General features: G+C 44.5%; 1 protein-coding gene across 12 annotated transcripts in view; it reads left to right on the forward strand.

Annotated features, from left to right (window-relative positions):
* The first annotated feature begins 9,243 nt into the window (after window positions 1-9,243).
* Window positions 9,244-22,676, forward strand: part of ZNF532 (zinc finger protein 532) — a 93,328-nt gene continuing 79,895 nt past the window's right edge. For 2 of the 12 annotated variants that reach the window (XM_087819126.1, XM_087819133.1), the window contains exon 1: window positions 9,902-9,994. In XM_087819126.1, coding sequence (XP_087675252.1) covers window positions 9,904-9,994 — 91 coding nt within the window. In that variant the 5' untranslated portion in view covers window positions 9,902-9,903. Of the gene's footprint in view, window positions 9,326-9,900; window positions 10,058-10,695; window positions 10,828-10,918; window positions 11,289-11,498; window positions 11,730-11,822; window positions 11,931-22,676 lie in introns of those variants that run through there. The other 10 variants (XM_016223512.2, XM_087819128.1, XM_087819129.1 and 7 more) reach the window with 10 other exon arrangements.

The following is a 22,676-nucleotide window of genomic DNA, read 5'->3' on the forward strand; positions in this document are numbered from 1 at the left end:
TTTGGGAATCCAGAATAAAGGGATACTTGAAGCCCTGAGAGTAGAATGTGTTTCCCCAAGAAGTGGAGGCTTAGAAGAGAGGGTCAAAGATAGAACCTTGAGAAAATTCCTGTTTCACAGAGGGATGCAGAAAAATCAGCTGAGGAGAAAGACTGAGAAGGGATGGTCTTTACGGGAAGGAGGAAGGGGTCACGAAGTTAAGGGAAGAGAGGACTTCAAGGAGGGGCTGGTGTGAGGAGCCCCATGCAGAATTCTCCAAGGAGGGAAAACCTTCAGATTGCAGTTTTCATTGAAGGGAGGCAGCCAGAAAGGGGCCAGAGGGTTTCCTTTATGCCCAAGAAAAAGGGTCTTGATTCTGAGATAGAGTAAAATCTAGGAAAATTCCAGGACCGGTAGAATAGGGAAACTGAGACAGATAGTTAAACAGCAATTTGCAGCCACCTAGTAAATCCTGTCCTTTCTAAACCAAGGACAATTCTGAGTAAATGGTTTGCACTTCTCCTCCCCAACCAGAGGGCAAATACCTTAAATCACCCAAATCAGGAGGATAGATAACAGAAATCCAATTAGTGTCATTTGCTAACCACACCCAAGGACAGGCAGATTAAGAGAAGAAACCTCTCCTAACACCCCAGCCTTTAAAACCCCTACCCCTGAAAATGAAGGTCTCAGAGCTCTCCCTCCTGGGCGCATGTCTGTGCCATTCCCTTCCCTTCTCCTTCCCCTACAGACATGTGTCCCCTAACCTCTAAGGCGCCCCACGAGACCTGGCAACCAGGGGAGCAATGGGCAGCGGCAGCTCGTTCAGGGCTAGCCCCCTGAACCTGTCTCCACGGCCCCCTTTTCTCTGATTTCCCAGGGAGCCAAGGCAGCCCCGCCTAGGCTCTTCTATTACTTCTATGCCCTTCCTGGTTTCATCGTCCTAAGTATATTTTTGCTGAGGTCAATAAATTCTTGCTTTCTTTCCTACATGTTGTATCTTGGTTGAAATCTTTCCCTCCAGAAGACAAGAACTGAGGTCTCCTTGTCTGCCAGTAACAATTCCCCTTGACTTAATTTGTGTTTAGAGGGTAAGGATATAGGATGGACTAGGTAAAGGAATCTACACAGGTGGGCACACCTAGAGGGGCTTATTTAATGCTTTCTTTGCACAGTTGCTGACTAGTGTGCCTAGCGCCTGAGGCAGCTTGACTGCTCGTGGTATATGTTCTGAATGTTCCACGTGCTGCAGTTCAGCTGACGTAAGCCTTTCTGTGGTGGCCTGGGATGGACAAGGTGGGAGAAGAGGTGCCGCGGGGAAGGGAGTATCCAGGAGCTCGAGCTCCACGTAGGTGATGCAATCTAGTTGGCCTTTACATTTGGGGAGAGGCTGAGGCAGAAACTCGAAAAGGGTGTGATGATAATTATTGCCTTGGTACTTGGAGTGGGTTTATTCAGTGCCACATGCATTTTATTTCCCCAAATCTAGACCTTGCCAGCAGTGAAACAAAGAAATACAGGTTTTTGCTGTGTCCGGCCAAAGTTGAACTCATCCACTCGAGGAAATTTTTCAAACCCGGTGGCTTTTAGACTCTTGATCAATCACATCTATGTATTCATTTATAAGTTAATTACAAGGAGGACTATTCTAAGGTCTCGCGTACAGTGCAAATTATATACACAAAGTAGATGTCAAAGATGGTTGAAATTATGACGGACTAAAAAATGTCATTAAAATTTAATTTTCTTTAAAAAAATTTTTTTTTTTCTTTTCTTTTTTTAAGTTTCTTTATTTTTACTGTTGAAAATATTACAGATGTCCCCATTTTGTCCCCATTGATCCCCTCCACCCCGCATCCATCCCACCCCCAGGCCTTCCCCATATCAATGTCTGTGTCCACGGCTGATGCTTGTAAACATATAAGTTCTTTGATTAATCTCTCCGCACCCACTCCCCCCAAATTTAATTCTTTTTATTAGCAGAATAAAATATTATGCTCTTATTTAAATTCTTAATATTCAAAATGCATTTTTTTGGGGGGGGTGGAAATCTTGATATAACATTGTGATAAAGGGATTTGAAGATCTTGTTCTAAATTGAGGTTTTTTTCTATTTTGGTTGTTTTTAATGCTGCCATAGTGGGAAAAGATGCTTCCCAAAGTTATGGACCATTGCAGGAGGTGGGTTATTTTCACTACTTTCTTGATAAAGTTCATTTTCCAATCCCACCTACCAACCATGCCAAAGGTTTAGTTGAAATTTGGATGAAGAATTTCAGTTTCCCAATGTCAGTCCATTGTTCCTGCAATGTAAATTAGAAGATGTTGCATTGGATTTATATAGTTTAAACAAATAAATTCAAATACACTGAAACCCTCATTTGGGAGATTTTTTTTAACAGTTTAGAAAATTTTGTTTATGGTATTTTAAGCATACATATCTGATAGTTATCAAAGGTAATATTCATACATAGTTTTTAGCACTAAATCATGAGTGGCTTCCCAACATCTGTTTCTAAACTATTCTCTCCATACCCTGAATTTCTTTCTAAAAGCAATTTTTGTGTGTGTGTGGTTAAATATTATCTTTACCTCAAAAAGACACACTAAACATTTTTTGTCCTAACAAAATATTTGCCAGATAGCATTTGCTAAAAGAAAAGGTCAGCAAGTTTGAAACTGCTCTTTTTAAAAGGACAATGAATAATGTTAAGTTCTTTGTCATAACATCTCAGGAAATCACTGTGAGAGATAAAAGATTGTAAGTCATGCCTCATCTTTTAGAGTGCAGTAAAGAGTTCTCTTAAAGGGACTGTTGTGAAGTCCTTCTTACACCAGTCACCCCTAAAAATAAAATGAACCTCATTGATGATGTGTAGCAATCTATGAACTTCTGGCTTCAGTTTCTTGACTGCAGTAGCTAATTTGTGAATGTTTCAGTGAAGATTTATTTTTTTGTGTTGGAATTTTTGTAATTTAATCCCAGAATTTTAAACTTCCTATAGAGAAGCTGCTTCTTTAGTTGTTATTGTTACAGTTTTGAAAAAAACTATATTGTTTTGATTAAAGAAGCCATTTACTGTTGAGAATATACACCTTCTCTGCTAAACTTTTGATTTAGTGGTTCGTAAAAAATAAGTTTTTTCAGGTATGTCATCATTGGAACAGGATCAAGCATATACCCTAAGCAAAGGCATGTTGGAAATAGCTGTACTTTTCTTTCAACAGCAGAGCAATCCTCCCACACTGTGTAATTTATTCTGATACATGTTTCTTCAAATCTACAGCAATATTTTCTAAGCATCTTCCAACTGTTTGCTGACAAATGAATGTATTTTATTTTGCAGTCATATTTTCTGGTTTTCATATTTTAACATTTGTTTGTTTATATTTGTGTTTTCTACCTTTCCAGAAATAACCAATGTTTCCCCAGAGCTATGTGACTTTTGGTCTTTTTTTTTTTTTTTTTTTTTTAATGTATATTTATTGATTTCAGAGAGAGGAAGGGAGGAGAGAGAGATAGAAACATCAATGATGAGACAGTCATTGATCTGCCGCCTCCTGCACGCCCCCTGCTGGGGATCGAGCCCGCAACCCAGGCATGTGCCCTGACCAGGAATCGAAACCTCGATCTCCTGGATTATAGGTCAATGCTCAACCGCTGAGCCATGCTGACCGGGTGGCTTTTGTCTTTTGTCATTAAATTTATCATTTAGTTTAGCAACAATTTTAAAGTATTTAATAATCTCATCTCTAAATATCATTGGGGAAAAAATGATAGGCATTCAATCAATCTTGATGTTCTAAACACCTAATTTTTAAAAGCCCTTCTGTGTGTGATGGCATGGCATTGGGGAGGCTTCAGTGAGCCAAAGTCCTTCATTGTCCTTGACCTCACAGGTTTCTTGTCTCATGGGGAGAGAGCCAAATAAACCTTAAATGTCATGTGAAAAGGATAACTTAGGAACACATGTCAGAGGCACTCATATACAGTTTGTATGAGGTCAGGGAAGGCTTCTCCAAATGAGTGACATAAATTTAGACCTAGAGATAAATGAGAGTTAGATGAAGGAGGTTGGGGAAGAGTGGGAAGAGTCTTCCAGGAAGAGGGAACAGCAATGTGAAGGACTGACGGTGAGAGCAATCTGGTCTTACTCACAGGACAAAAGGTTCAACAAGACTGGGTCTTGGAAGGTGAGGAGGGAAAAGGAAGGGATGCGGACAGGCAAATGGGCTGAACCATGGAGAGCCTTCTAGGTCACTTTTAGTTATTTATTATTTTAATCTTCACCTGAGGATATTTTTTCCATTGCTTTTTTCAGGGAGAGTGGAGACAGAGAGAGAGTGTGAAACATCGATGCAAGAAAGACACATCGATTGGTTGCCTCCCGCACGTGCCCCGACCAGGCCAGGGATGGAGCCTGCAACCCAGGTACGTGCCCTTGACCGAAAATGTACCTGGGACCCTTCAGTCTGCGGGCTGATGCTCTAACCACTGAGCCAAACCAGCCATGGCTAAGTCACTTTTATTGAGCCTGGACTTTTTTCTAAGGACAATAAAGAGATGTGAAAAAGTTTGAGCAGAGGACTGACAAAAAGGTATGTTTTGAAAAGGTCTTAGAGCTTTCAGTGTGGAAGATATAGTAGAAGTTGACCAGGTTGGAGGCCTGGAGATCAGTTAGTGATCAGTCCCAAATTGAGGTGACAGGCCAGAGGTTGAGTCAGGGTGATGGAGATGGAGAGAAGGGATTCCAGTCAATGGGTACTTGGGACGTAGAATCTACAGACATGGCAATGGAATAGATGTGAGGGAGTCCATGCCACTAGAGAGTGGGATCAATGAGCGATGGATCTGGCTTGGTGGGTATGTGGGGCTGAGTTTCCTGGAAACAGGCTCTGGAAATCCACCTGTGAGAGAAGCAGAAGGAAAAGCTGACCCACAATGTTGTAGAGACTGTGACCTCAGCCAGTTTACCAGGAACTCTGGAGCTTGGGCGTCTGTCTATTCAGAATGGGCCCAAATTAAGGCAAGAGGGCCAACCAAGCCTTTGTATCTCTACATCATTGTCTGCAGCGTGGGAAGGGGTGTAAACTTGGGCAGGATAGTTCCCAGGAACTGACATAAGACGGTGGCCAAGGCAATTTGCAGGGAGGGGCTCAGTTGTGAGTAGTCAGCAGCTAATATTCTCAGCAACTAGGGCTTCAGGGTGTACACCCTGAAGAGAGGTTCTAGACAGAGCACTACGGTATCCGCTACAGTGGCAAAGGTCTTATGTTTTCTTTAGGACATGCTTACTTTTAGGGGCCTGTAGATTTATTATCCATTCCTTAGCTCACAAACAACTAGTTAATTTCAACTATGGGATGTGCAAGGCATTGTGCTAACTGGTGCAGATGATGGAGGTGTTGGGGGCAGATGCAAAGATGAAGATTCACATGGTGCCCAGGTCGCCTCTGTGCTGCAGGAGCCCAACGAGATTGGTTTTCAGGTGGAACTGAGTCCTCATTTCCTGTGTGTTCTCTCCTCCTTGAAGGACTAAGCCTGATTGCTTTTCCTTTTCTCAGGTACCTTTCTAGCTTTCCCTTCCCCTCCTCTTGGACTTGAGCGAGTAGGAAACAAGCCAAAGCACCAGTTCCTTTCCAGAAGCTCAGACACAATGTGAAAGTCACAGAGGGTTAGGCAGCCTTACAAAATTCTTGACAGGCGTTGTCCTTTGACCCATATTCCTGAAGAATCCTTTGCTGGTATACCAAGTCCCATACTTTCTGGCTCTTGTGTGATTCTCTAGAGTTCCTAAAACAATACTTTTTCTTAAGATTGATTTTAGGGAGAGAGAAGAAGGGAAAGAGAGAGAAACATGGATTTATTGTTCCATTTATTTACACATTCATTGGTTGCTTCTTGTATATACCCAGATTGGGGTTGAACCCGCAACGCTGGTGTATCGGGAGGATGCTCTAACCAACCGAGCTACCCGGCCAGGTCTAAAACAACACTTTCCTCACTCTCTACTCTTCTCCTTCATGAGTAAGGCTGTCTTTCCAGCATTTAGGCCTAAAGAGACAGTAGGAGATAAAGAATTGTGGATCCATTCAGTAGCCAGGACTTAGATGTCACTGAGATATGCCCAAAGTTAAACTGCTAAATTAATGAAACAAGGAGGCCATTAAACTGAGGTGGCTCTGAAGCCATGGTGACCTCTGTAAACAACCCAAAATCTAAACCGGTAAATACCTCGAGATGACACAATCAAAATGCCAAGGATAGCCAATCACAAACAGCCAACTAGGCTTCAAGCTATAGCCAATCAAATAATTTCCTTTCGTTTCTTCATCTTCTCTACGTCATTCATTCCTTGGCTTCTTGTAGGTGGAGCGCTCCTAGCCACTTCCCTCTTGGCAATGCCCGGTTAGCAGAGTTTTGCACAAATAAACTCTTAAAATTTTAAATATGCTGTTTATCTTTTAACGGAACACAATCACTACCCCTTCAGGTCTCTGAGTGAAATCAGCTAACAAAGGATAAGGGAAATCCTTTCCTAGGTCTCCCCTCAGTTTATTTCTGTTAGGCAAATAGTAATTTAAATCTGGTTATCATTTCTTTCAAGAGTATGTTTTTGGGAAATACAAAAAAATCCTGCTTCTACTACTATTTTGGGGTTAAATATAAATGATCAATCTTTTTTTTCCCCTTTTCTTTGCTGGCCATTTGGCTAGAGATCTTTAAATTATAATTCTAGTGTCGAACAGTATAATTCCTTTAAAAACATGCCAACAAATTGAACATACTAAACTCTCTATAAACGCCTAGGCCTAGCTTAGTTTTGAGCTAAAAATGTGTAGCTCAAGTCACAAGGCTGGAGGTTGAGAAGGGTTTGCAAGGACTTTTGATGGTGAGATAAAGAAAAGGCTTTTCTTTTTGTTTTTCTACTCCTTTCCCTGAAGGAACACACCTTTGTGTGCTCTTTCTAACAAAGGAATTTCCCAGTTTCATAGTGGAATTTGGGGGGGATTACAATGTGTAGACTGATATCTCTATATGCCTGCAAAGCTGGCTTCAAACCACAAAAGGATTAAAAAAAAAAAAAAAGCTGGGATTTTGCAATACACTGATTGGAGGAAAAAAACTCAGACATTGAGAGTTAGCAATAAAAACAGCAACAACCAAATCCGAAAGGGTTTGGAATTCCTTTAGTTTCTATTTGGTATAAGAATAATATGATTTCTTTGTTCTGTTCTTTCTTATCTACAGCACTCAAATAATAGCTTATTTCATTCTTGCAGTCGAGTTACTTCTACTATTGTTGCCCAAAGCGGGAGTGGTGCCCAACAGCCTTACATATGTAGAATAATAGAAGGACCGTTTGTACTGCTTCTTTGGGGAAGAGGGGTAGTATCATTTTTTAAAAAATCGTACACTAAAATTTGTTTTTTCTGCTGGGAACTTGAATGATTTCATCGAATGGACTAAGATGGGTGCTTTGCTTTTAACTATCGGTCTACCTGGCAGAGAGGTTTTTCCAAAATCCTCTTTGTAAGCATAGAACGGAGATAATTTACAAGAAACGATCTTTTACTTTGGGTTGTTTATAGTTTTTAAAAGCAGATGCAATGTTATCTGTTGCCGTTTGTGCAAATGATGAATTGTGTTTTCAAACTAATTTCCTCCAGCCGAGGCTTGACCAAAACACTGGGCTTTGTACAAAGCTCTGCTCACAAAGTATTTGGCATTATGAAGCCACGAGGCAGTTCTACACCCAAGGCACTTTATAAGCATTCCAGACTTTAGAGCGATTCTGACCATTCAAACACTGCTGTGCTGTGCTTTCAACTCCTAAGAGAAAGGAATGGGGGAGGGGCAAGACGGCATTTGAAGTAAACAAAGATTCCAAATCTAGGAAACCTAGGATTTACTCTGGTATGCCTATTATGAAATTCCATATATTGTACTATGTGTAGCGTTATCAAGATTTCCGATATGCAGGTGTTTGGATACTATTCAATGCATGTAATGTTTTCACATGCATATTAATAAGGGCCCACTTTTACGAGAAGAAAAAGGCCTCCTTTCAAATGAAATCAAGCCCAGGTAAAGCTGAAACTCAACCCACAGAGAACTGGCACCGTTTTCAGGCTTAAAGATGAGTTTCAATTTCATCATCTTGTAACAGTGATAAATGTGAGGCCGAGGCTGGCCAAATTTGCAGATTACAATAGGTCTTTCTAAACACGTGGAAATATGTTGTCCCAATTTTACGTGCACCTCCAAACAATTTGCCGTTTGGAATGAAAGAGCAACAGCTCTTCCGTGAGACAATCATTTGGTTCATTTGCATGAAAAGCCTTAAGTAGCAAAAATGCTACTTCAATTTACATCACACCGTGTCCCCATAACAGAACAATGGCTTCCTCAATGGAAGCTAATGCAAAGGAGAGGCACACTGAGATTTAAAAAGACCAACTTCCCAACACTTTGCAAATATTAGGCAATTAATCTAATTTAAAATAAAACACAACGACGCTCCCTAGGCTGGGAGTTTTCACTGCAGCAGGAGTGAGCCTTTTGAAGAGGTTATGGTGACATTTTTTTTCTATCCTTGTATTTTGTACTATTTCTAGGGTATGCACAATTAGCTTGACAGGGGGGGTTTCTCTCTCGTTTTAAAAGACCTCTCCAATGAGTGCAGGTCTGTGAAGCATGTAGGAACCAGGACACAGGGCTGGATAAATAGCATACCTGACGTGGTGGTAATATATATTGTCTCAGTCGGATGTGTTCACGATTCTACACCTTTGTGGGCTTTACGGGGTTTATATATTGCATATGTATCCTTTTGTGTTCTGTAGGCTACGACCACCTGCTGTATGCACAATATGTGCTTGTTACCTTTGTATCCCACCTCCCTTCTTGAATTTAAAGACCTAGCTATTACATCTTGTTTACTCAATATCATTCCCCCATTAAAAAAAAAAAAAAAAGAAAAAAAACTACATGAACTGAACATGCCATGTTTCAATTTGGCCCCAGTGGCTTTTTCTCTGAAAGCAAAAACGTGTGTCTTTTACACCAGGGCTTTTCTCCCCACCCCAGGGGGTGTCTTCCATTCTTTTGTGGCTCAGTTTAAGGCGAAAAGGGCTCCAAACCACAAACTCAGCGAAGAGAGCCCCTTCTTCCACCTCCAGGCAGAGTTTCCGACTGAATTTATCTGAAGATAGCGTGCTCTCTTCTTACTTATTTGCCACCATTCCGAGGACAACAGCACACCACCTTGGCTTCAAGATCCCGGGTAGGGGCTCACGGTCCTTCTCAACCCTCTCTGGCGAGGCCTTGCTTCCTTCCACTCGAGTAAGTCGCGGCTTGGGGCCATGGCAAGGACTGGGTGCGAGCCTGAAATGTCGTTGGAAAAAAAAGCAGCCCTCCCTCCATCCCCTCACCACCACCACCACCCGCTCTCCGGGGCGAAGCTGCACGCCGGCGGCCCCAGATGGGCGAGACTTGGCAGGTCCGCGGGGCTCCTCTCGCATCGGCGGCGGCGGCACCGGGGCGCCCGCCGGCCGCGGGGCTTCGCGCTCCCGCTCCCGCTCCCGAGTCCTCCCTTCCCCCACCGGCCGCCCCCTCCCCCTCTCCCGCGCTCCCTTTTGTTCGCTCGCCGCTCCGGCCGAGCCACCGCCGCAGGGCCCGCACCCCCGGCCCTAGGCCCCGGCCAGGCGGGCCGTCCCGCCGCCGCCGCCGCGCGCGCGGCCTAGAGCGCGGCGCCCGGGAGGCGCGGGGCCCGGGCCGGGCGCACGGCGAGGCCGCGGCGGCGGTGGCGGCGGCGGGGCGGCCGGGAGCCGGGAGGCGGCGGCAGCTGCGGCGCGAGGCCGCTCCGCCGCACACGCACACACAGACCCCGGCGGCGGGGATGCGGATGACACGCCCGTAACATGGAAGCCGCCGCCGCCGCCGCCGCCGCTACGACGACAGCAGCAGCAGCAGCCACAGCAGCAGCAGCCGGCGGCGCCGCGCTGAACAAAGGTCATCCGAGCTGCGGCCCAGACGCCCGGGCTTGACCGCTGCGAAGGCCAACCCGGGAAGGGGGTGGGTGTGCGCCCGGGGGGGGCGGGGGCCCGAGCGGCCGCGCGAGCGAGGGGCGCAGGGCCGTGGAGGACGGGGCGCGCGGGTGGGCGCCGGGGCGAGGTGGGGGCGCGGCCCCTCGTGCCACCCCGCGGCTCGGGAGGAGCGTGTGAGGCTCAGGCCCGCGCGCTCGGCCGCAGGGGCCTGTCCCACCCTGGCCTTGGGGACGGCCGGCCTTCGCGCCCGGCCAGCTTTCTTGGGGGGCCGAGGACGAGCCGGTGTTGCTAGGCCCCACAGGTTCAGAGAGGGGGGCCACGTGGGCTCGGGAGCTCGCCTCCTCCCCCTCCAGCGCTGGCTGTGCACAGAGGATTTTTAGAGGCCTCTGCGCCCCTCTTTCCCACTGCCCCTTCGTCTGCCCCCCACCCCCACCCCAGGCATCTCTAGTGTTCTGCCCCCGAGGTGAAGGGATTTGGACTTCTCCCCCCAGGTGCTTGAAAGAAGAGAAGGTCGGAGGAGGAGGAGACTGGGGGGGCTGCTGGTGGTGGTGACAGGGCTGGGAGAGAGCGAGGGACGGGAGGAGGGGGCTGGGTGGGGTGGGGGTGACAGGCAGAGAGGAGCCTGGTCAACAAGCCAGCACCACTCAGCCAGGAGGCCGAGGCCGGCTCCCGCAGCCAGCGCATCCCGTGTGAGCAGACACACATAGATTGCTTTCTTGGGGGCTCTTTGTCAGCCACCAACACAGGGAACACACACTGACACACACGTACACAAAGATCTGAGCCAGGTTGTGGGAGGTAAGTGGGGGAAGGAGAAGGAGGGGGCAACAGTGTCTGCGGTGGGCTTTCGGGTGGAGGGGCGGGGGGATGGGCCCTCAAGGGGCTCTGGGGCGCTGGTGAGGTGGGCATTTCCAAGGCTGTGTGCTTGTGCGGTGGTGGGGGACACACGATGACCTTGCCCCTGCTCAGGAAGACCTCAGAGGGAAAGGCAGCCCCCCAGCGAGATCCCCCCGGGCTGATGATTTTCAGGGACTTGTTGGCAACTCGGCGAGGGTTGCCATAGCTTTTTTATGTAGGGTGACCAGAACCGGCTGAAACTGGTTTGAGGCAGATCAGCTCCTGAACACAATGCAGTCACTGAGCTACTACAGTGGGATAGCAGCTTCCTCCCTTCATGGCAGCCAAAAGCAGAGGAGCTTGCAGGAAGGTACCATCCCAACACAGTATGTGAATGCACACTTAGACACCACACAGCACTGGTATGTGACTAATGGAGTCCTGAAAGATTCTGTGCAGAGAAGATGGGGGAAAACTGTGCAGGTTTGCAAGGTCTGAGATGACTTGGGCTTTTCCTGCCTTTTTCTTTTGCTTAAGGGATGGACAAGGAGCTGAGATTTATGACCCATATTAAAGAGAGAGAGAGAGAGAAAAAAAAATGTGACTTGCCAGGGTGGGGACACTTGGTGTATGCAGTTTCTTCTCTCTCTCTTTCTCTCTCTTGTTTTTAGCAAAACCAAACCAGAATGAACTGATGGATTTGTAATGGTAGTTTGTTTGTTGCTGGAGATTGCTACTTTGCATGCTTTTTTTTCTTTTTTTTTTTTTCTCTCTCTTGCAGGGTATGTTCTGTTTTGTGCTTTTCCTTTTAGAAGCTACTAAAGGGTGTTGGGGATACTTCTGACTATTATGAAGGCCAAAAGGTAACAGTATTGTTCTAGAAAATGAGCATAAATGCTTTTCAGTGATGCTGTAAGGCATACATGCTGTCTTTTTTTTTTTTCCTTTCCTTGTAGGCCTGTTGACGGGCTGCTTTTAACCCTTTCATGTTTGCAGAGAATGCCACTGTGTGACAGTAACTGAACACTGGTCCAAAGTCTTTCCCAAAGGTCAAGGTTCACAAGGTGAGATATGATATTTTGAGCATGAATTTAAGTATTTATTTGAAGATCCATTCAGACACAGACTGACAGTGGATTGGTACCCTGGAAATAATATCGGGTTCTAGGTGGAGAAGAAAATACTCAATGTTATCCATGTTTAATGGGATTAGAGCGACTTTATGATGGTATTTCTATCCAGGCGAAATCAGAATGACTTCACTAAATCACATGTGTCTAGTCATTTAGAAGATTCAGGCCTGGAAAAAGAAGCAAGTTTAGAGGATGTTAGGCGGCAGGGCCTTGTGGAGAATGCACTGTTTTGCATAAGACTAAAGCAGCACACATGTAGCATTTTCCCAATGATTACAAAAAAGGGAAGGACTTCGCCAAATCGAGGCAGCCTTGCCACCTTTTTGGGATTTGAGAAGTCTGAAGGTAGATTTGCCTTTTGTTCATTCGTCACCTTTTACCTTGCTTTCTGTTAACCTGAAAGGTTTTTCACTCCGAGTCAAGTGGTGGAATGGCTTTTATTGATTTTGGGGGCTGTTGACGGTGAGTTTGCCATTGGATTATTTGTGGCATACATTTTAATGTGGAATCCTAATGCAATACCAGGAGGAAAGCCGGTATTCTGGCTTCATCTGTGAAAAGATGCCTGTTAACTCAAAGCTTTGCAGCAGTGGATGCAGAAAATGTCTAATGCCTTAAGAGATGGCAGTTAGATTTGAGCTGGCATTTTTATGCACCCTCCAGAAGCAGAGGTTTTGGAGAAAGAGAAGAAAGCAGGAATGAGTGTAGCCAAGTGAAGAACAAAGGCAGTGAGAGCTTACAGGGGAACACTAAACATTTTGCCTTGGGGTTCCTTGTGAAAAGAACTTCCACTTCCCCAAACAGGAAACCAGCAGCTCCAGAATCACATCCAATATGATGTCATCAACAGATAGAACTGGTTCCGTCTTCTGGTTTGGTAAACGTACAGTCAAGGGGAGCCCATACAAGACATGATTGAAAATAAATTCCTCCCCTACTTTGAAGAGGGTATTTTGTTCCTCTTTGCGGTTAGCAGAGCAGAATCTTTTCAGAAATGCCGAGGATCTTAGAATGGGTTGTGTGCTGGCAGTTTGTGGGCAGAATATCTGCCCTGGAGGGTGTCAAGTATGCAAGGGTTTTTGTTGTTCAAAATTTTTTCGTACGCTTGCAGAGCTTCCAGTTTGTGAGAAAACAGGCAAAGGGAAACAGGAGTGCATGGTCAGTTCAGAGCACTTTGTGTAGTATTTAATAGAGATAAATGTAATCTCAGACTGATAGACCAGTAAATAGCTTATGTGATGGAACAAAATTCTTTACAAATCACTGTGCTGAAATTGGTTTTCAATTCTGCAATGGTTTGGACTGCCAGAGGTGCTGTGTCTGAGTGTGGGCAGAAATCTGCTTGCAAAGCAGATCCTGGTCCATGTTGCACGATGTGCTTCTCCTGCTTTTTTGGTGCCAACTAAAACTCAGATGGCTAATATGATAAACCTTAATTAGCTGCTACAATAAGCTGTTTTATAATTTAGTCCTTCACTCCTGTCTTTAGAAAGCCAGTGATTTTTATGTAACTTTGACAGCTGACCCCTTACACGGACTCTTTCTTGGTAATATGTCTAAAAGCCCTTTTTGTAAAGCATTGCATGTCACAGAATGTTCTGGTTTACTCTGTCTGTGGCTTTTAGCTTTGTTCCTCCCCCTCCCCCAGAAGGCTCCTGGAAAATAGCATTTGTTTTGCATTTAGGCCGGTCTTTCCAGCTGCAGATGCCGTGTGAGGTTGGAGAGCTGGTTCTCCAGGGCGGCAATCAGGGAGCTCATCTTGGATGGAGGTCTGTCTCAGGTGGCGAGCTCCTGCTGAGGTGTAACAATGTGGCAGCTCAGGTCCCCGGGAGAGAGGATCAGAGTGTTCCCGGCTTGGGAATGCGAATGTGACTGTGCAGAACAGCCACAGCATTAGCATTCGCTTTCCTGGAAGAGCCAGGAGGGAACAGGATGGCGTCTATACTTGAGGCCGAGGCCTGCGTGTTGCTGTCCCTGTTGCCTTGGAGGCAGCCACACCTGGAGCCCGGAGCCCAGGGCCTGGTCGGGATTGCCTGCAGCAGTCCCCAAGGCGGCCACCTCCTCTGGAGGAGAGGAATGCGTGGGTTTGGCTGAAGAGGGTACACTGGAAAGAAAGTGTCACTGGCTGTTGAACCTTTGCTTGTTTTTGTCATTAGCCTACTTAGAATCATGTTTTCCATGTGAAGGAACATGGGATCCAGGGCTTTTAGAACTCAGCCTTCTGGTTCTGGAGGCCTTTGCTAGCTCTCTTTTGTCACAAAGAGATTCCCCACCCCCACCCACCTTGACTCCTTTTTAAAGGAGGGTCTAGGAAGGAGGCATCCAACAGGGGAATGGCATTTTCTGCTTATACGTTTCACCAGGAGGGGTTAGAATTTTAGGATTTCTAGTCTCCCAACCCCTTTATTTCTTCCCGTGAAATGCTTTCTTGGGCATTGCTGTGGGGCATAGTCTGTCTTCTGTTGATTTTGAATAACCTTCCCCATGTCCTTGGTAGAACTCCACCTGGCTGTGCACGGCTGGGGCAGAGGTTGCCAATACAAGGGAAACTGGAAGTATCTGGAAAAGATCTGGGGTTACTTCTGCCTCATTGCACCAAAATCTTTTCTTAATTAATACAATTCAGTAACAACAAAACAATAACAGCAGCTACTCTAAACATGAAGGAAATCCACTACAGCTTTGTGTTAATTATATTTAGGGGATGATCTTTAACCGAGCTATGATTAAATAATTAATAAAAAAATTTTTAAATTGACATACAGTAAAATTTACTCCGTGGTGTACAGTTCTCTGGGTTTGACAAACGTATTGCACTGTGTTGTTTCCGCCACCACAGTCCATCAATAAGGAATAGTTCCATTGTCCCCAGAATTTTCCTGTTTTCCCTTTGCAGTCAGACTCTTATCCCCACCCCAGCCTCCTCTCAGCCACATAGTTCTGTTCCTGAATCTATGTCTTTTCCAGAATGTCATACAAATATTTGAGATTCATCCATATTACTGTATGTATCCATACATGGTTCCTCTTTATTGCCAAGTTGTAGGCCACTGTATGGATGTACCTCAGCTTTTTCTCCATTCACCAGTTGAATGACAGTAGGTTTTTTCCTGTTTTTGGAGATTGTGAACAAAGCTGCTGTTTTGTTTGAACATAAGTTCTTATGTCTCTTTGGTAAATACTTCGGAGTGGGATGGCTGGGTTGTATGGTAAGTACCTGAGAATTAGAAGTTTCAGTGAAAATGAATTCAGCTCGTCATAGCTCGCACAAAAAAAGATCAAGTCTTGTCAGTGGCAGTTAAGACTTCTCAAGTAGAAGAGTGTAGGAACATTATCTAAAGACACATGAGAGATGATCGTGATAATAGACCACTCACTAACAGGATGACATGCTTTATAACCCAGAACTAATAGGAATTAGCCAAAAGTGGAAACAAAAAACTGCTAGTGGTAAAATCTCCTTTGTTTCCTACAGCAGTTATTTTTAATCTCTTCAGAAACATTTGGCAGTTTAATTTTTGCATTTGTCTTCAGGTTCAGTAAATCACCAAACAATAATAGAATCAAAATTTTGGAAAGTGGTACCAAAGATCTTTGTTGAAATCTTAGTTGTGCAAACAACTTAATTATAATTTGTCTGATTTATTGACTGCCAAAATATTGGTGCTGTTTTAATATTTGAAGTTATTATTCAGCTCTTCTGCCTTTTAAGGAAGTGAAAATACTTAAGCAATATCAAAGCATTGAAGGAGATAGATTTTGGAGGCAGATTCTTTTTTTAGAGGCTAAAATAGTGTTCAGGATCGGAAAGAACAGGTAGACGGAGGTTACGGTGATGAGAGGGGGAGAGCCTAGAGAAGTGGGGAGTGATGTTAAATTGGGGATTATTTCATCTACTTAACAGATGCTTAGTGTTTACTAGGTGCCACATGTTGTGCTGGGCACTGGGAAAGCCAAGGGAAAGGAATCCAGAGAAAAGTTAGTGGGAAGTAGCCTACAGATGCTATGACAGGAATGTGAATGGTTCACCCAGTGCCTTGTGTCCAGAGAAGAGCCCTTGAAGAGGTGGCCTCTGAGCTGAACTGTGAAAGGCCAGTAAGAATATGTAAGGCAGGCAAAGACTTGGGGGAAGAATGAGAGTCCGGTGGAGCACGTGTGCAAGGTCAGAGGGAGCCTGGTGTTGCCAGGGGTTTGGGAGGGAGTGGTGGGGGAGAATAGAGGAAGCTTAGGAGGCAGTCAAAGCCACACTTCCGAAGGTCATTCCGTCTAGTCCATTTGCGTGTGGACTCCCTTGTGAAAGCAGTATAGGCACAAAGACTTGCTTTTGGTGACAGGTCCCAGGATAGTGGCTGGGACAATGGAATGGAGGCTGTTCAGGCTGGAGGCAGGGAGGTCAAATGATGGGATCAGTGCAGAATCCAGGAGAAAAGACCAGGACCTGATCCAAGGCATTGCAGTGCGGACAGAGTGTAGGTGATGACTGCTTCCGGGGGCAGGCGTGCGTATGGTGGTACCCGATGAGATATGGGGGATGGCGGAGGAAGTGCATAGAGGCTCTCGGAGGTTACTTTCCGCTGGTTGTTTATGTCTCTGAGATCCTGAATTTAGAAGGCAGAATAGATTTGGACGGTGGAGGTGGAGGGGCTTGATACGGTGAGTTCAAGTTTGGGTTGAGTTGCCCGTGGGGGTGTCCTTTGCCTCTCAGATCTGATTGCGATGGAGGTCTAGATTGGGAGGAATTAGCATAGACTAGAGATGATAGAAAAAAGGTGGAAAAAGGGTTGAGTTTGGGGTTCTATACGATAGTGGTTTACATAGTAAAAACCATAAGTGAAGTAGGGAGGGTCTCCGAAGAACTTAAGATGCATGCTTCAGGAAGTTGGAGGGCCAGACATTCCCAGACAGGCAGAAAATATCAGTAGCTAATACCCGCAGACACTGCAGTCCATCATGGTAGGCCTTTCCATATGTTCTATCATTTATACTGAAACCGTGAGGTGAACTGTGTACTGTTATCCCCGTGGTGCCAGTGGGGAAACTGAGACCAAGATCCTGGCCAGGGTCTGCCAGCTCATAAATGGTAGTAGAGGCAGGATTTGAAGCCTGCTCCTCTCCACCAGGCTATTCTGCCTTGGGGGAGCACAATTGGTGGACATGGGCAAGCCATGGAAGGTGTTTAGGTATGTGGAGGCAAGAGGGAGGAGTTTGAGAGAGGGCACAGGTAAGTGCTAAGCGGCACTGATGACGTTCAGGTTCGAAGTGGCGGATGGTCGAGGAGAGAATATGTGGTGGAGAAGTTAGAGTCCCAGTAAGGGCCCTTGTAATTAGCCAGATTTTCCTGACTTGAGTCATCACGTAGAGAGAATCTGTATCTACGCCAGAGACGGTGCTAGAAATAGCGTGTTGAAAAGACAGACATTTTTATCGGGACTAGGATGAGGATACCAGTTGGAAGGGAGAACAGATATTTTTTGTTTTGTTTATTTTTTGAAAGGGGTGAGAAAGTTGAAGTAAATTGAAAGTGGTGTTGAGAAAAATCTTTTGTTTCAACGATAAACAAACATAGGTTCAAGAATTCTTTGAGACATTTTCTGCAGACAGGAAGTTCTAAATTCTGTGTAAGAATGAGGTGTGTGAGCAAATCCTGCTTAATCTAAACCTGGAGACAAACTGGTCTTTTTAAATTTTTAATTAATTAATTAATTTTTCTGGTCTTTTTAGCTGTCCCAAACAAGTAGCCTCTAGTTGGTTGTGTTTAGGGCCCAAAACTGCAGGCTTTGTATTGTTTTGTTTGCAGTCAAATATTATTACAACTTTACATAATTAGAGATTCCAGACATCTTGAAGGATTTTTAGAGACCAAAAGATAAACTCAAGGTGGTGTAGTTCTTGAATGTTTTCTCAACTCAGGCTTTTCCTATTGGAACATAAACCTGCTTTCCAAAGGCTGACTCAGAGTCTAGTGATGGATATTGATTTTGATAGTTTTCTTCTGTGAGGACCGAATTCTTTTTAGGGATCTGTATGGTAAGAATTAGATTGCTGGAAAACTTATTAGGTTAGAAAATGCAAATGTTTACAGTGATCTCCTCATTCTACAGTGAGCCCACGTTGGGGTGGAGGGGAAGGGGGGGTCATCCTGTGTTTAGTAATGGGTTTGGAACTAGAACCCAGGAGTCTGGGCTCCCAGTCTAAGGCTGTTGCATCATTACTTTCTCTTCTGCCTTCCAAAATTTATCATACGTATTTCGATGGTATATAAGTCAGCTTATATTTATAATTTTTATATCATGTGAACCTGAAACCATGAGTTATTCAAATTAAGCCTCACATGGGTAGGTACTCATCGATTATCTGGTCCTTAACACTTTTGCTGATTTAACATAGCGAGAGTGGGAGAGATAGTTTGAGGTTTGTAGCTTGAGAACTGATTACACCTAGTGTTGTAGTTAAATCGGGGCGGGGGCGGGGGGGGGTAAGACCATGGAGATTTTCAGTTGTCTTTGCCTAGCCCTCAATGAAACAAAACCTGTATTTTATCTCTGACTAGCTATGGGACCTTGAGCAAGTTACTTAAATTCTAAGCCATACTTTTCTTGAGGGTTTTTATTAGGATTAAATGCATATAAAAGTGTTCAGCTGAGTACCTGGCACGTGGTAAGCCCTCTGTAAAACTTAGCTATTCTGTCTTCTGCAGCACTGTTTTTGGGAAAGGGCTTTTGCCAAACATTCTTTTTTCTTTCTGTCTAGGAGTGTGTTGTTTCTCCTGGCCTTCCTTTGATCACATTTATAAGTGGATTTTTTTTTTTTGCGCATCATAAAAACACATGCAATGAGTGTCTCCTGCCTTGTCTGTAAGGTCTTCAGTTACAGCTGCCCTGTATCTGGTTAAAAGTGGGTGAAATGTGGGCAGGAGGTTACATACTCGTTCCTTCTTGGCTGTACTTTGATTTATAGGGGGAAAATCTTGCATAAATTTTGTAGTTATAATCTTATACTTCAGTGGTTTTTGCTTTTAGAAAAATTCAGCCCAGCGAGTGGCTGTAGTCAACATTGTCTGTCTCTTGGTGTAATATATGTTGATTGGAGTTTTTAAAAACAGACAACTCGATTGTGAAAGTATGGCAGGTTGGCCAATGCCTTTATCTGTCCCTTTTCCCTCGTACTTTGCTTCCCACGTTTGCTCGACATTGATCACTCACTCATATCTTGCTCACTGGGATTTGGTGGTGATAGAAGATTGAGTGCAGAAGGTGTGCAAGGGATCTAGGAGGAATTATTTTGTGTCTAGAACTCCTCTGTCCAGTATGGTAGGCACCAGCCTCATAGGGCTGTGGGGCAGTTGCAATGTGGCTGCTCCTTATTGAGATGAGCTGTAAGCATAAAACACAAGCGAGGTTTTGAAGACGTATACAAAAACCAGATTGTAAAATATCTCGTTAATAGATTTTTATATTGATTACATGTTGGAATGCCACAAGGACCTGAAGCTAGAACTCAGACATCATCTTGCACTCAGCTTACTTTGTTCCTTACAGGGCCACATGACCTAGGTTGTCTCTGTGCCTCTCCCTTAGTGGAACTGTGTTCCCTTTCCTGTGCATATGGCTGTCCCACAGCCCTTATATCACCACATCCTTATTTATTTATTTCTCATACATATTTTATTTATTTTTATTTTTTAATTTTTTAAAAAATTACAGTTTGCATTCAACATTATTTTGTATTAGTTTCAGGTGTACAGCGTAGTGGTTAGACAATCACATACTTTACAAAGTGTTCCCCTGATATTTCCACTACCCAACTGACACCATACATAATGATTACAATATTATTGACTATTTGCCTGTGTTCATTTAAACCACTAGGAGACATCACTTGTATTCTTCAGGCCCACTTCTGAGCCTCAGGACCCAAAATCTCATTGGTCCTGGTCAGCTGTGGCTTGGAAGGCAGGGTTCCCACTAACCCTAAGTAGGTGACAGGTTTTTTTAAGTCCTCACCCAAGGATATTTCTTCTATTGCTTTTCGGGGGGGGGGAGAGGGAGACATGTGAGAGAGACACATCAATTGGTTGCCTCCTGCATGAGCCCCGACCAGGCCTGAGCCTGCCACCGAGGTACGTGCCCTTGACTGGAATCGAATCCAGGACCTTTCAGTCTGCAGGCCGATGCTCTCTAACCACTGAGCAAACTGCCTAGGGCTGGGTGACAGTTTTCAGTGGGCTTGTGAGACACCCCCTGAGGGAGTCAGTATAGGCAAATGCAATTGGCTATCTCTGGTGTCAAGGCATTTTATTTTACAATGGGATGCTTTCTGGAGGATGTTATTGTAAGAGCAAAATCTAGTAGCTGGCTTTGTTCAGACATCCTCACAGCCATTGAGTGAATGAGTAAAGGCAATGAGAATGATTTATATGTGTTTATTAGCTGAGTTCAACAAGCTGGAGGCAATGAAAGAGGAGTCTGCCTTTTTATAGAATGTACTCTTGTTCATATATGAAAGTGACATAGTTGATCAACTGTTGGTTTTTTCAGTAAGTGGATTTTCCTTGGTTTCTCCTATCTTTCATCTCTTTTCCTTATAGTCCAGAGTACAGAATTTCTGTATGACCACACTGTTTTGGGAGTGTGGTCTGTAGCTTTGCCTTAATTCATTATTGATGGAAAATTACTTGCCCATAAGTGAATTGAATTAGTGTCCTTAATTTTTATACTGTTTTCTGACATGCTTACATGGATTCTAAGGGTAGAGGTTGGGGGAAGAATACAAGAAATGAAAGATTGAGTATAAGATGAGATTTTTAAAAAAATTCTCAATGGAGGGGAGATATATATATGTTAGAGAGAGAAAAACATCAATGTGAGAGAGAAACATCGATGGGTTGCCTCCTATATGAACCCCAACTAGGCATGGGACCTGCAACCTAGTATGTGCCATGACTGGGAATTGAACCCGCAACCTTTTGGTATATGGGATGACTCTTCAACCAACTGAGCCACCTGGCTAGGGCTAAGTAGAAATTTTGATGAAGATAAATTTTGAGTAGAGCTGTGAAAAAGAAGAGGGACAGAGCTTGACAAAGAGAGAGATAATCAAAGGAGGGAAATGATGGAGAAGTTGAACACTTGGCACAAGAAGAAAATGTGCAGAGGACATTGAGCATAGTTTTCTGGCTAGGACAGATTTTGAGCCAGGAAATGAGGAAAAACAAGAGTCTCAAGGAAGATTAGCTAAAGGGTGACTTGGTCACCCTGGAGAGTGCAGCTAAGGAAACTGTGTATTCCGAGCCATTCTTGATTTCTCAGTAGTTGGGTCTCACGGCAACCCTGACAAGTGGGTGATTTGAACCCATTTTATACCTTGAGGCTCTGAGAGATGAACAGGTATGCCAAGGCTAGGTTGCCAGTCAGTGTGTTGGGGTTGGCATTCATCCTGGGTCTTTCTGATCCTGAAGCCTGTACCTCTTACTGTTGTTCAGTATAGTAGCCAAAGTGTATGAGCTTTTTATTTATTTATTTATTTTTAAAAAGATATTTTTATTGATTTCAGAGAGAGAGGAAGGGAGAGGGAGAGAGAAACATCAATGATGAGAGAGTCATTGATTGGCTGTCTCCTGCACGCCCCCTGCTGGGATTGAGCCTGCAACCCAGGCATGTGCCCTGACTGTGAACCGAACTGCAATCTCCTGGATCATAGGTCAATGCTTAACCACTGAGCCACGCTGGCCAGGCTATATGAGGTCTTTAAAAAAAAAACTCTCATTTTTTTTAATCCTCACTTTTTTTTTTAAATTGATTTTGAGGGGGGGAGGGGAGAGAGAGAAACGTGGATCAGTTGCTTCCTGTATGCACCTCGACCAGGATCAAACTCACAACCTGGGTATGTGCCCTGATCGTGAATCGAACCCGTGACCCTTCAGTGCATGGGATGATGCTCCAACCAACTGACCCACACCGGCCAGGGCTGTATGAGCTCTTTTGAGTGTAGAAATGGGATCTTTCCCTGGTCAGTTTTGTTCAGTGGTTAGTGTGTCAGCCCATGAACTGAAGGGTCCTGGGTTCGATTCCAGCCAAGGGCACGTACCTGGTTGCAGGCTCTATCCCCGGCCCTAGTTGGGGTGTTTGCAGGAGGCAACCAATTGATGTCTCTCACATCAATGTTTTTTTCCCTCTCCCCCCTCTCTCTTTCTCTCTCCTCCTCTCTCTCTCTCTTTCTCTCTCTTCCACTCTCTCTGAAAAGCAATGGAAAAAATATCCTCAGGTGAGGATTAAAAAAAACGAAATGAGATCTTTTCTCTCTTTTCTATTTACTCAAAAGCACAAAAACCATGTTTAGATTTCAATATTTGTTCTGTTATTGCATAGCAAATGTTGATTGAGTAATGCATTGGACTGAGACACTGGAGGTAGGAAATTTGGCCAAACTGCCAGAGGAATAGTTCATGTGTAATGTTCAGTGTCTAATGAATGCGTAGATGTGTGTTTGAGGCTTCTCATAGGTAGGGGTGTGTGTGTGTGTGTGTGTGTGTGTGTTTGTTTGAGGCTCCTCATAGATATGTAATTCTTCTGGCAAATATGCAAGTCTGGTTTATCTGGCCAATGCTAATTTCGGGAAAGATTAAACACATATTTTAGCAGTTGAGTAATAATAATTATGCTTTAGTGGTTTTGATGT

The sequence above is a fragment of the Miniopterus natalensis genome, chromosome 7 (assembly GCF_054644295.1).
Source record: "Miniopterus natalensis isolate mMinNat1 chromosome 7, mMinNat1.hap1, whole genome shotgun sequence".
NCBI lineage: Eukaryota > Metazoa > Chordata > Mammalia > Chiroptera > Miniopteridae > Miniopterus > Miniopterus natalensis.